The sequence below is a fragment of the Nothoprocta perdicaria genome, unplaced genomic scaffold, assembly GCF_003342845.1.
Source record: "Nothoprocta perdicaria isolate Ctin4 unplaced genomic scaffold, notPer1 scaffold_36, whole genome shotgun sequence".
Classification (NCBI taxonomy): domain Eukaryota; kingdom Metazoa; phylum Chordata; class Aves; order Tinamiformes; family Tinamidae; genus Nothoprocta; species Nothoprocta perdicaria.
In genome coordinates, this window is record NW_020455599.1 from 1,670,951 (window position 1) to 1,684,044 (window position 13,094).

Here is a 13,094-nt window from a genome sequence, read left to right on the forward strand (position 1 = left end):
GGACTGAGTTTATGCAAACTTTCCACAAGAATTTATTGAGTCCAGACGTTTTCTGAAGGCATCTTCCTTGCAGTAATAGGATCTGGGTCTGATATTATTTTTATAAGTAGTATTTTTCACCATTTTCTTCTCTGAAATAAACTAATAATACTTTGTAAATACTGTATCTTTCCTGATGAAATACTAAGTTTAGAGTTCTTAAAATACTTCTCCTATTATGGTGAAATAACAGAGCAAAACACATTTTATAATATTTTCTGGCTTTGAAATTTATTATAGCATATACTTCTGAGAATGTATTAAAGTCTGTTTGACAGTGGTTTCCCACAAAGGGACAGAAATGCATTTGTTTCCATAGTATATCCCATTGTGCTTCCTGACTATTTCCAGAAGAGCTTCCTATGCAATTCATATCCGAATACCAAATCCAGATATGATGTTGCCAGTCATATAAATAAATGGAGAGCAGCACAACCCAGTACTCTTGGGGAAGGGTAATTTTGAACGTGAACCTTAAGGACAACTTCAGTCTTCTGCATCCAGTTCCATGGTTGTTGGCCTTTGAGGCCTCAGTGTGTGAGCCTCACCAGTGTTGCTCCAGAGCCTCTGGATGGTGATGGCTTCCTGCCAAGTGCACATGGAGCCACATTGGGAATATGGGCTGAAAAGCAGGAGAGGGGATTTGTTTATAAAAGAGACTTGCCAGCAACCTTCTAAGCGTTTGAGCTGCTTGGTTGTCTGGATGACCCTAAACGAAGATGTGGATTGCCTCTGTGGCAGGGCAGATCTTGCAGAAGTTTTGAGAAGGACATTGAGTTGTCTTCATTTTGCCCTTGTTCGTAGCCTGGTGTGTAGGGTTTAAAGTGGGCATGATGTCTGTGTTGTTCATAGCGTAACAAGCATCTCTGTAACAGAGAGAGATTTCTGTCTGTCCAAGGCTCTGCAACTGAAGAGGAAAAAGAAAAAAAGAAAAAAAAAAGTTAAGCTTTGTAAGATTCAAAAGATTCAAATAAGTATGTTACAATTCCCATTATAACTGAATTATTTTGAGTCTAATGATTTTTATACATAAAATTTAGATGGTGAAATGTTACTTTATAGGTAAAGGAGGGTGCATTTTTGTCCAAAAAGGAATATTAAGGTTGAAACTCCTCTTTTACATATGTGATTTGGGTGTTCAAGTACAGACAGTCCCATGCTGTTTTTTCCTAGCTTTTTTGCCTAACCTCTGGAACTGTTCTTCTCATTCCCTTGCTCTTCAATTCTTTTTCCCGTTTTCCCACCTGTAACTGGCCAAAGCCTCCCTACTTCCCCACTGCCCTTCGCTGCTGATGACCCGAGCTTTTCTTTGGTGCCTTGTGCACTTCAGCTCTGCTCGTTACTCTCTGTCAGCTTTTTCCCTGCTGCTTGGGTTTGACACCAGGGCTGCTGGGATGATCTGTTCACTTTTCAGTCCCAGTGTCCAGCTCTCCCTGTGCAGGACAGCTGAAAGCTATGCTGGAAATTTTGCCATGAGCCTCTGTTGAAAGATGCCTTGTGCAGATGTTATCATTGGGGAATTTAGCCACTAATGTTAACGGGCCCTGTCTAAGCACATTCACTAAGGAAAAAAAGCTACAAGATGCATTATTTGGCTAAGTATGTGAGTGGGTTTTCCTCTGGGTTTAGGGTGAGGGATGGTGATAAAAAGCATGCCTGTGTAATGAACTTTGCTCGCTTCAATGATCTTTTTATTAAAAATGGGGCAATCGAGTCTCCTACAGAGAAGGCTATTTTATTTGTAAATCTGTAATTTTGGATTGCCAGCCTTATTCTGCATTATTTGGATAATGTCTTCCAAAACTAAATTGTTTTGTGAATGACAGAGCCAATGAAGCCTGTTTTCCTTTGGATTTAAATATGATTTTCTTTTCTATGCCTTATTCTAGGCATTAGGCAGTAACTCTAGCTTCCAGCCTCTAACTTTTTGCAAGTCTTCAGTAATCTTGCTGCTTTCCCATATGACTCTCTGCTGTAGTATTCATATCACCCCTTTCTCAGCTTCCTCTCTTCATCAGTGTTCCTTGTTTCCCCCCACAGAGATTCCCAGCTCTGTCCCAAATCTCCAGTGCCCTTTCTGCTTCCACAGCATCTCTCTCTTTCGTTTGTAGAAGTTCCCTAAACTCATTCCCACAATACTTCTGCCGTCTTCTTATTCCTCTTACTGTGTTTGTCTTTGCACTGGTCAATGCATACGAGATCACATTTCTTGCAACAGGTTTGGAGCAAAGTATGTGTGGGGTTGCTGATCCGCACCTACTTGCTGCCTGCTGCACCCAACAGAGCAGGTGGGCACTGGTTTCTGACCACCTTCCCTTGACGGGGATGCTTCACTGGTATTTCTTCTCCATCTGTCTGCCTGTTTGCATTAAATATGTAGAAAACAATTTCCAAGACTAAGGCTGACTGTGAAATTCAGTTCAAATTCGATTAAAATGGATTCAAAAAATATTGACAGGACACTGACCATTGAAGATGGTAAGCCTTGCTTCATGAAAACTGTGGAGTTTTAAAACTGTGGAGTGGAAATCTGTAGGTAGCAGTTTCTTTGGGGGTAACAAATGTCAGAAATGGCGGGTTGTTTCTCAACAGCTTTTTTTCCTTCTCTTTTGAGTGGGAAATGCCCCAATGCATGTGTCTGCTTTTGAAATGGAGCTTCCCAGGCAGTCTGAGAGGCTGATCTTCAATAGGGAGCAAGGAGGAAACACTTTTAATACTCTTGAAAGGATTTTCCTAGCTTTCATTAAAAATGACTGGCTTTATCAAAGTGACTGATAAGGTTGATTTTCTCCTTGGCTTATGTTAAGAGCTTCTGTGTAAAAAAAGATCTTTTATTTAATAGCCTACATTTTTACTTGTTTTTCGTTTCCTTTCTCCATCCTTATTTGCCTACTTTAGTAACAGATTTCTTCCTGTGTGCTTTCATAAATAGTGTCAGCTCTGATTTATTTTCTTTCCCAAATGCTTGTTTAACAGGAGAGAGATAAACCAAACCAGCTATACCTTTTGAAGATCCACTTTATTGCCTTTATTTATCTTCTTTTTTTCTCTAGAGGCTGGGGATAAATAAGACTGATCCTAGTACTTTAACAGAAGAGGAGATCAGCAAATTTGTGCGCCTTGATATTGACCCGTCAACTATAACATGGCAAAGAGGTATGTAATCCGAAAGCCCAGAAAGCCTCACTTTTGGGCTGTTAAATTATGAATTTTTTTTTTTAATTCCTCTTGGTTAAATATCCGTAGTAATTCAAGAGACTTCAAATTTTGAGTGATGGATTAGCCTGTGAAAGGTAAGCAGCTTGGGTAGCTCAGAGACTTAAACAAACAAACAAAAAACCCAAAGAATTCTAATGCCTATTGTTTATTTTTGGAAAAGTGTTGAGCTGTTGTTTGGATGGTTGTGAAGAAGAGGTGAAAGATGCAGTTTCACCTCCTCTTCATAACGAAGTTGATTGCCAAATGGACTATTTGGCTGAGCATCACCAAATGAGCTAAATCTCTTGAGAAGCCAGAAGCCTTGGCTGAGCTCAGTACTGTGTCCTTTATGTGCCAGCCACCTCAAACTTGGGATATTTTCTCAAGATAGCTCAAGAATGTAACATGAGATATTTCTTATTAGTGACATTGTATTTGTGCACGGAAGAGAGCTGTATTGGCATAAAGGACTAATATAGCAGTGTAAGGCAACTCTTGTTTTGATCAGCACAGGTTTGAGAGGAGGCAATGTTACTCAACAGCTGTCAAGTAAATTACTCAGTTCATCTCAATCAAATGCTGGGGAAGGTTTTGTGCACGTCATAGCAATTGGTGTGGAATATTTTAAATATTACCAGAAAAAAAAAGGGGGGTTTAATAGTGCTTTAAATTTGAAAGTGTTTATTTTGGGAATGTTTGTGAAGCTTGATTCCTACCAAAAGATTTACTGAGTGGGGCAAAAGAGAGAGCTGTCAGATCATCTGAAAATGCCTTATAATCAGGATCCTTCTCCTTAGAGAGGGTCATAAGCTTAAAGTTTATTGTCATCTTACAGAAGATTTTACAGATACAACACACTAAAAAGAAGGAAAGCTGCCCCTTTCTGTGGTATCTAGGTCCTTTGTCGTCTGGAGGACAAGGTCCTCTGGAGGATCAGAAAGTAGATGCATTAAACCTAACACTGCATTTTGGTTGAACCTAATTTTTCCCTGAGTGTTTACTTTGGGTAAAGAAGATTGGAGGAGAACTAAAAATTATTTTTATGGCAAAGAAAAAATCTTCCTCATTTTTCTGCTTCTAAGTGCAGCTATTGGAATCTTCCTGGAGAATTAATTTTGACAGTAGTGAGAGAGCTGGTGTGACCCAGTGACCAGAAAGAGTTGCAGCTGGTAGCTACAATTTAATGGTAAGGGTGTTAAGGTTACTTGAATGCATCAAAAAGAACTGGATAAAACACTGCCTGCTGGCTGTCCAAGCTGATGCAAGGACTAGTTCATGCTCTCAGCAGTATCTGAGAGGAGGCAGAGGAAGGCCAGTAAGGTCTGCTTAAGGCTGTCAGCAGAGTGAGCTCCCTATGAGGAGAGGGGATAAGCTCGTGCCCTTGAGAAGAGCTGCCCATATGGCTTTGTGGTGGCATATGGTCCCCCAGCTTGGCACAAGCCTGCTGCTTCCTCCTGCTCTGTTCACGGTTCCTGCCAGTGCTGTAGTAGTTTAGAGTGTGGTTTTGCATAAATAGAAACCAAGAGAAGTTAACAGTATAAATAAATAAAAACTGAAATATGTTAACCGCGTCTGTTTTGTGCCATCCCTTACATGGGATTCCCGAGGAAATCAGGGGCCTGAACACCATGGAAGAAAGAGTATGTGGCATGTTTACAGCAGCCCCATGTGAAATGCCCAAGACGCGGAGGTGACTGAGATCTTGCTTTTCTCAACCTACTGGAGCTTGTGTAGAACTGAGCTTCTGAATCCCTCTTGTCCTTGGGTAATTGCATTGACCTTTTCTGCACAGACAAATTTGTTAATCCGTAAAAACCAGCATGAGCACTGATGGAGGGAGGAGGCATAGTCACTCCCTCTAGTATAGGCAGCTCCCAAGGAAATCTGCCTTATATGTTATACATTCTCTTTCTTATATTGAATATGCCTCAAATCTGAATTTCCTGGAAAAAAAATGACCTGATTGCCAGGTTGTGGGTTAAATTGGTCAAGAGAACCTTCTACCTCCCTTTCTTTAGGATTGCTGCAGGAGGATCAAAAGATCGTAGGGCCAAAGGGATCACTATCCCAGGAAAGAAGTCCTGCAGACTGGTCTTTGCTTGTAACAATGAAAAACATCCTCCTGGTGTTTCCTGCTAAGAAACATCATGATCAGGTCACGATTCTTCCTTTTGGTTCCTACAAAGGCATGTCCAAAATTCTCCAAGAAGGGAGAATTTGGATTGTTGCAACATAAACCAAGTTAGCAGTTCCACAGCATGGTTTGGACATGCCCTTGCAATACCCAGAGTGCTTCCAGGTTAGGAAGACCGTTGTCTGGAACTGAAGATACGTTAAATAACAGATGCTTGGTCTTGGCAGCTGGAAAAAAAAATTCTCTGAATGCTCCCCAGCTGAATGTGGAGTTAGTTACTGTGATGTGCGATAAAATGACTTGTCTTGAAGAATCAATCTGACAACATAATCATCCTTAAAAGAAAAGCAGACCAAGTTTAAGCTGTATCTTGTAGTCTTAAATATCAACTTTTAACAAGTCAATAAAGAGGTAAATGATTTGAGATAGATCTGAGGTGCTTTGTAGCTACCAAGGCATATTTTTCTTGTGGTAAAATATTAAGTTGTGCATTAAAATGTCAAGCATCTGTTAGCTTCAGATATTGTTGGGAGAAATATTGCTTCTGTTATTTCAAACTGTCATCCAGAGATATCAAATAGCGGAGAAGAAACTAAGTCAGTGCCACTGCTAACATGCAGAGGCCTGTTTATCTGCTTGCCCTGTGCTGTGCAAGTAGTTGAATCTTAGGTGTAGTAAAAACATGCAAAATTCTTGGAAAGAATTAAGATCTCTAGCTCTTTGATAATATGGTTTTCTTTTTCCCTTAATTTAGTGGTGGATACCAATGACAGATTCCTACGGAAAATTACAATTGGCCAGGCAAATACAGAGAAGGGATTTGTCCGTCAGGTATGTAAAGGCAATTACTATAACTTACTCCGGACAGACTTTGCTCTAGAGACTGGGAGATGTTTGCCAGCCTGTAACTCTTTCCACAAGTCTCTTTGAATTGCAATGCTAACATCTGCTGATGTGTGTAGTAGTGTTGCAGTGAAGCCAGTGATGTTAATGAGTAACAGAGCCTCAAGTTTCAGAAACAATTCAAAGTATACTGCACAATGTGTGGAAAGCACTTGAAAAATTTGCAAATATTGGGGAATGATGGAAACTTATTAAAGATATGGCTGCTAAACTGCATGCCAGACTTCCCTGATACTATTTGAATAAGTATATCTGTGAGTAAATAGTGTAAATTCAATTATGTAAATGTGAGTGAATAGTGTGAGTAAATATAAGTAAATCCAGTATAGAATAACAGCATTAGATGGAGCAAACTCATTTGCTTCTAATTCAAGAAAGATTGTTGTAATTTAACACTCTGGATAACCACATTCATGAGGTTCTGACTATTTGGTGTGAAGATAAATACTTAGTGTGGTATAGATGGGGCATCACTTCTTGTGGAACTGACAACTTTAATTTTTCTTGATTTCACATATGATGTGTTGTGCCTCAATAAAGAGTAGAAAAATAGTCTCACAGGAATTTTAATCTTTTTACTTAATTAAATAGAACAGTCACATTTTAAAGAGATATGCTTTATTTTTGTTTTGAATATATGGAGTAGAGACTTTTCTATAACTTACAAAAAATGCAAATCAGCTAATACTCATCTTTGGTAATGGGCTGGGACTGTAAATATGGTACGTGTTTTTTCAACACTCGAGACATTTTCCTGTGTTTAGATTTATCAGTGATTCATCATTCTTAGCTTTAGGCCGCATTCTGCCAGGCTTTTTTGAACTGCTTTGCTACCATAATTATTATGTGGGTTGTTTTCCTACAAAATACTGTCAACATAAGACTGTCAAGTGTTGCTTCTGAACTGCTTTGGCCAAAGTGGCCTTGGTGCATCCGGTTTTGGTGTCTTGGACTGATGCACACATCCATTCATGTTTTAGCATGTTTTTACTGACTCGAGAAATAAAGAGCGGTTAGTGAAGCTCATTTCAGAGCGTAGCCAGCAAGCCAGATAAAACAGGACTTCATAGCTAACAGATGCATTTTATAAATATTTGGAGTGATGTTCCAGCATTCTGAAAATCAATGACACCTGTGCATAATGGCAGAGCACAGCAGGAGCAAAAGCCTGCATTTTAATGAACAGGGATGCTGTGGTTTCTTAAGAGTATTACATGACTGATGGCCTTGATCCTGCAATTGAATCCATGTGGGTGGATCCTTTCATCAATAGAGAACGGATTTTACAGCTCAGGCTTCTGTCAGCACTTCATAGGTGTATAAGGGTTATTAGAGTTAAAACAGCACCTGCTATCACAGCCTTGTGTCTGTTTTTTCAATAAAATACTGTGTCATTCTTTAAGCATCTACCTGGGGAATTTTTTTCCTGTCCTTTTTTATGCTTCAACACTGCAGTAGTATGTCTAATAAAATCTTTATTTTGTATATCTTGATGAACATCCTGCTAAAGTCAGATAACATTCCAGTATATGGGTTGGGCCTAGCTTTCTCAGGCTTTTTGCCTGCATTAAGTGCACTGCAGTGTCTTTCATGGCACGTTCTTGTCCTTGAAGCGATGGTAGCGTCCATTTAATCCCAGCAGTAACAGCGTTCACCATGAGCTCTATTTTGTTGTGGTCCTACTGCGCCTTGGAAGAAAGAAATGGCTTTAGAATTTCAGAATTTCAGCTGAATCCTATCGGGAATGCCTGTATTCTCGAGGTAGCTTTCATTATTTATGGTATATATACCTCTGCCTGACTGAGGCTCAAGTCAGGAAGGTGCTTATGTGTCCTCACAGGTTGTGATGGATTGTGCAGGTGTGCAGAGGTGAAGTACGGACCAATCCAGGTGGTTTTTTTCTACATAGGTAATGGAGTGGTGTCAATTAATACATTTTCTATAGACTTAAATTCATTGGGGCTGGAGAGATTCTTAAAGAAGCTGCAGTTCCTCGGTCCCACATCACATTCCTGTCACGTTATCACCTTGTTCATTTCCTAGCAGCATGTGACCTGGGCTTTTCTAGTACTAAAATAGTACACAAAATTACTAATTTATATCACAATTTTAAAAAATAAGGGCCATGGCTCATGTTATGTTGAAGTGCTGGACAGTATGACTAATAGCAGTAAGTCTGTTGCTGCAAATAGTTTTTGTGTTCTTTCTTTTTCTGGTATGATTGTTCATAACCAAAGAGAGTGCAGGGGTGAATATGTTTTATATCATCAAGATAAAGCTCAGGGCCCGACGAGCTAAACTCTAAATTTTGAATTTCTATAGAAAAAGAATGATTAAGAAGAGATCAAAAGAATGAACAAGAATGTTTTTGAAACCCGAATTAAAGTAATAATAAAAAGATTTTGGAGGCGTTACAGATAGAGGGGGGAAAAAAATCTGTGCTCATGCCAGAGAAGTTGAAAATACATCTGGTCTTTTTTCTTTTTTTTTTTCCACAGTAAAAAAAGAAATAAAAATCTTGGTCCTTGAGGGAGATTCTAATAAGGATAGTGGGAGCTGAGGAGCTAAGCAGTCAAGATGGATCCCCAAGTAGATGAAATGTAGCATACAATATAAATGAGGAAATACAAATGAAGTGTTTGAAGTGGGTTTCAGTTTAGAATTATTTAAATTCCAGTGTGACATCTGTCTTTCCTTTGTCTGTTCCTGACAGTTCCCTGTGAGTGTTTGACCTGACTTTGATTTGATTTTCTTTTGTATTTTACAGGCTCAGTTTGATATTGCTGTTGCAAGTGAAATTATGGCCATTTTGGCACTTACCTCCGGCCTTGCAGATATGAAGGAGAGGCTGGGGAAAATGGTGGTGGCTAATGATAAAAAGGGACAACCAGTAACAGCAGAGGATTTGGTATGTACACTGCTGCAGACCTGTAAATAACCTTTGATTCATATGTTTTGCCCCTTGAAGCAGCAGAAGAGCAGGTGAGTGCCAAGGTTTTTGTTTCAAGCAGCGCAGTCAGATATTGAAGAAAATCATCATCTGGGCCAAAACTTGCCTGTAATGAGAACAAGATGTGAAATGAACTTGTCCAAGTCTTTTGGTAACATCTGGTTCACGAAATCTCTGGTCTGCAGAACCTGCTTGGATAGATTTCCACAATACTTGAGGCAAACAAATTTGGTGCTGGGGAGAGTCAAAGAATGCAGGCTGCTCTTGGAGAAAGCTGGTAATATTTGCTACTGTACTTGCCAAGGATGTTCAAATGCTACAGTGATAGTTACTATATGAATCCTTACACTGCTAAGATGAAATTAAAACAAGTTATTCCTAATTCAGGAGGTATTATTACTTCTGGGAAAATGGCTATATCTTTGCATCATTAAGACCTTTTTTCTCCATATATGTTTTCTGATTGCTGCTTACTCCTTCCCTATTCCAGCTGCTGCAAGTCCATCTATCCCTTGCACTGAATCCTAGCACTGTGGCCAGGCTGTGACTCGGGAGGTCATGGTTGGAAGTTCAGCTCATGCTGGGCTATGGCAAGTTCTGGTGCAGCCAGACCTTCCAGTAAGCCCTCACCATCTGACCCCTATGCCAGGAGCAAGTTCACTGTGATTGCCACCAATTTACCGTAACATTACTATGCTGAAGCCTAGTGGTCAAGTTAAGATCATATACTGCAGATTGACAGTGCACCCTAAATATAATAAATGCTATAATTCTTCCCTTTCTCGTGCTATCTGTCATCCAAATATCCTCTTGCAGCAACCACAGCGTGCCTTGGAGCTGTGATTTCAAGCCACCCTGCTGACGATAGCTGCCTGTATCACACGGACCCATTTCCCTTATGTAGCACAGTGTTTTCTCCTGCTTGTCCCCTTTGTGTGGACTTCTGCAGAAGCTTGCTGCTTTTTTTTTCAGCAAGAGAAGGAACCAGGATCCTGTCCTATCAACAAAGACAGCAAAGCTGTAAGCCAGAAATACCTTCACAGCTGTAACAAACTCCATTTTAACAAGGATTTCTGAAAATAACATCTAGCTCTTCTGGATTTAAGATTGAAATTAAGAGTGATAAAGCTGCAAAAAAATCTAAATACAGTCGTCATTAAAATTCAACCCAAATTTGCTGTTATGCAGGCAGATTTTGTAGGGAATTCAAATCGTAAGACACTTTTGCCTATGTCAGGAGTTTGAATGTCAAAAATGAGTAAGTGCAAGAAATGTATTTTGTATTAGAGCTGTTTAAGTTTTGATACTCCATTTCAATTCCTTACCTTAATTTTGGCCCAATAGAGTGGTGGTGAGGGAGTTACTTTATAATGCATATGCAACAACTTCAAAAAAAAATCAGTGTCAGGATTAAATCTGTACATTTAAAAGATTAAAACAATCTTAATGCTAACTTGCTTTTTAAGGTATTAATGCCACAAAATATTTAACCTGCTTTTCAACCACTTAGTGTTCTTCAGCCTTTGCTAGATGAAAGCAGTTGCTCTCCACAGAAAGTGGAGCAGTAGTCTCTTTCCCCTATAATTGCTCTGTAGGAAGGTAGGGCTGAAATTATGAACAGTGCACAAAAAGCTTTGAATTTTTTGTGCCTATAAAATGAAAGCAGCACTCAGTAAAATGTGTGTTACTAATTAGATTTTGTTTGACCCTTTTAAAAAAATAAAACCAAACTTCTTATGCTTCGTGTCTCCATCACTTAACAGTGTCACTTGTGCTGAACATATGCTTCCAGTACGAGTTTAGAACAGTGTTCTGTATTATACAAAAGAAAAACTGCCTGAAGAGGAAAGAATTGGTCACAAGTGTGATGACCATCTGTGGCTCTGTATTTGCATTTTTTGTTGTCTGCAAGGTCCCCTCATCCAACAGTGCACAAGAAGAATCAGGGTGCAAATGAGGATTATGAAATGGAGACGCCTGCCTGCTCTATTGCACAGTGCATGGCAAATGAGCATGGGAACTGTAGGGAAAGAAAAGGAAAGGGGTTGTAGTGTTAAGGCAGCGAAGAGACTTTCTGGAGAGTTAGATTCTATTCCAGTGTTTTTCATGGAGCTTCAGTGCAGTGTTGTGTCCATACAGATTGATTCTTACAGGCCGTGAGAAACTGTATTTTCCTCAATTTGGTTTGATACCCAGGCTCTAAAGAGTGGAAATCTATTGAAATATCATCAGGAACCTTGAATTAAGTGAAATGATTTTTAACATGTCTCAGGTTGAGCAACCAAAATTAATGAATACTTTTGACTTTAAACCTTGTGTATCATGTTATTTCTTCGGAAAACACACAGGGGCTGTAAATAGTGGTGAAACACTCAGATGCTCTGTTTCTGGGATTTAGAAATTGGTTAAGGAAATTTCCCAAAAGGAATTTGGCTAAGATTTCTTTATCAAGTTAGGTGTTGGGTATTTGGTGTAGGGCAAGATACATGTGAATAGCTGATGTGTACTGTATCAAGTAAAATCCTCTGGAGTAGATTCATATGCACAAGACAAAAAAAAGATAAATTTCAGTTCTGTGAGGCTGTTCCTTCTTCTCTGCTCCTAGTTGTCAGTCTTTTGCAACAGCTTGCAACTAAAGCTAGTTTCCAGCAGACACATTTGATTGCAGAATCAGCTCTTTCTCCTGCTGCCTGTGCTGTTGCTGCGCGTGCTGCACGCCTGGCTTTGCACTCCATGTCAGCAAGAGGATTCCTGTAGCAGCTCCAGAGAAGGGATCTTGGCTCATGGTCCAGATGCCCGGGCCCTGGCTGGTCCAGCCTAGTGCAGACCCCTGCTGTAGTTGCCTCAGCCAAGTGTAGGTGGGAAGCTCACAGGTTGCTCTGGCTGAAACCTGGTGGGGAGCACGGAGCAGTGCTAAGCATCACTACTGATGAACGCTGCTGAACTGCAATTTTGCTTTCCCCACTATTTATTATCTTGCACAAATTTTCAGAGATGAGAAGAGGTAGGATACAAAGCTGCTCTCCTCTTGAATTTTCATCCTCCTTCCAAATCAAGGGCAGAGAGGAGGTAAAGGTTTGCAGCTTGGAAGGAAAACACATGAATGTAGGAAAAACAATACTGTCACTCCAGGAGCAACTCTATCATTTTGGTTTGAAGTTTCATAAAATCAAGATTAAAAGCTTGAATCTGACTTTGCATGGAATGTTTTTAACCCAAGGAACTGTAATCACGTGTAGGTTTTACAAATTTTAAAGACAGTTTTATAATGCAAAATGTCACATGACCTTAACAGTGAGTGGTGGAGGTCAGTTCTACCTAAAGGTTTAAAAAAATGGGGATCATGTTTTGTATGTTGCCCAGATTGCCTTTTCACAAGCTTAAATGTTTGACACAAATCCTCAGTTCGTTGAAATCTAATTGAACTAAAACCACTAAACCCTTTTCTATAATTTGTTTCCAGATGTACACAAAATATACTTCATAAAAATACAATTGCTCTTAACTTTGACTTTATATGCAATGTATTTATCAAAATACAATAGCACAATGTAAAACATACATTGACAGATACAAACCAGATGTGGATAAAGGCTAGGAGTCAGAGGAAAAAAAGATAAATTGAATACTTTATGAATTGAGAAGACTCCTTCCACAAGAGTAATAGATTAAATATCTAGCCTCTATAGTGGAACATACAGAATTCTTTGCCAAAATATGGTGTTCATTCCACAGTATTTTGAAGACTGAATTGCATTTTTGCTTTTACAATATATTAGAATTGTGATGGACACATACCATATTTTCACATTAAATTAAATGGGTATGTATGCCCTAGATTAGTATTTCATCAACCATAAAGAATATTAA

At 39.3% G+C, this 13,094-nt stretch overlaps 1 protein-coding gene across 1 annotated transcript in view; it reads left to right on the top strand.

The window, feature by feature from the left end:
• MTHFD1L (methylenetetrahydrofolate dehydrogenase (NADP+ dependent) 1 like) overlaps positions 1 to 13,094 on the top strand; it is a 139,007-nt gene that overhangs the window by 37,223 nt on the left and 88,690 nt on the right. The window contains exons 16-18 of the mRNA XM_026044411.1: positions 3,093 to 3,195; positions 6,126 to 6,202; positions 9,042 to 9,182. Of these exons, the coding sequence (XP_025900196.1) occupies positions 3,093 to 3,195; positions 6,126 to 6,202; positions 9,042 to 9,182 (321 nt within the window). The remainder of the gene's footprint in view (positions 1 to 3,092; positions 3,196 to 6,125; positions 6,203 to 9,041; positions 9,183 to 13,094) is intronic.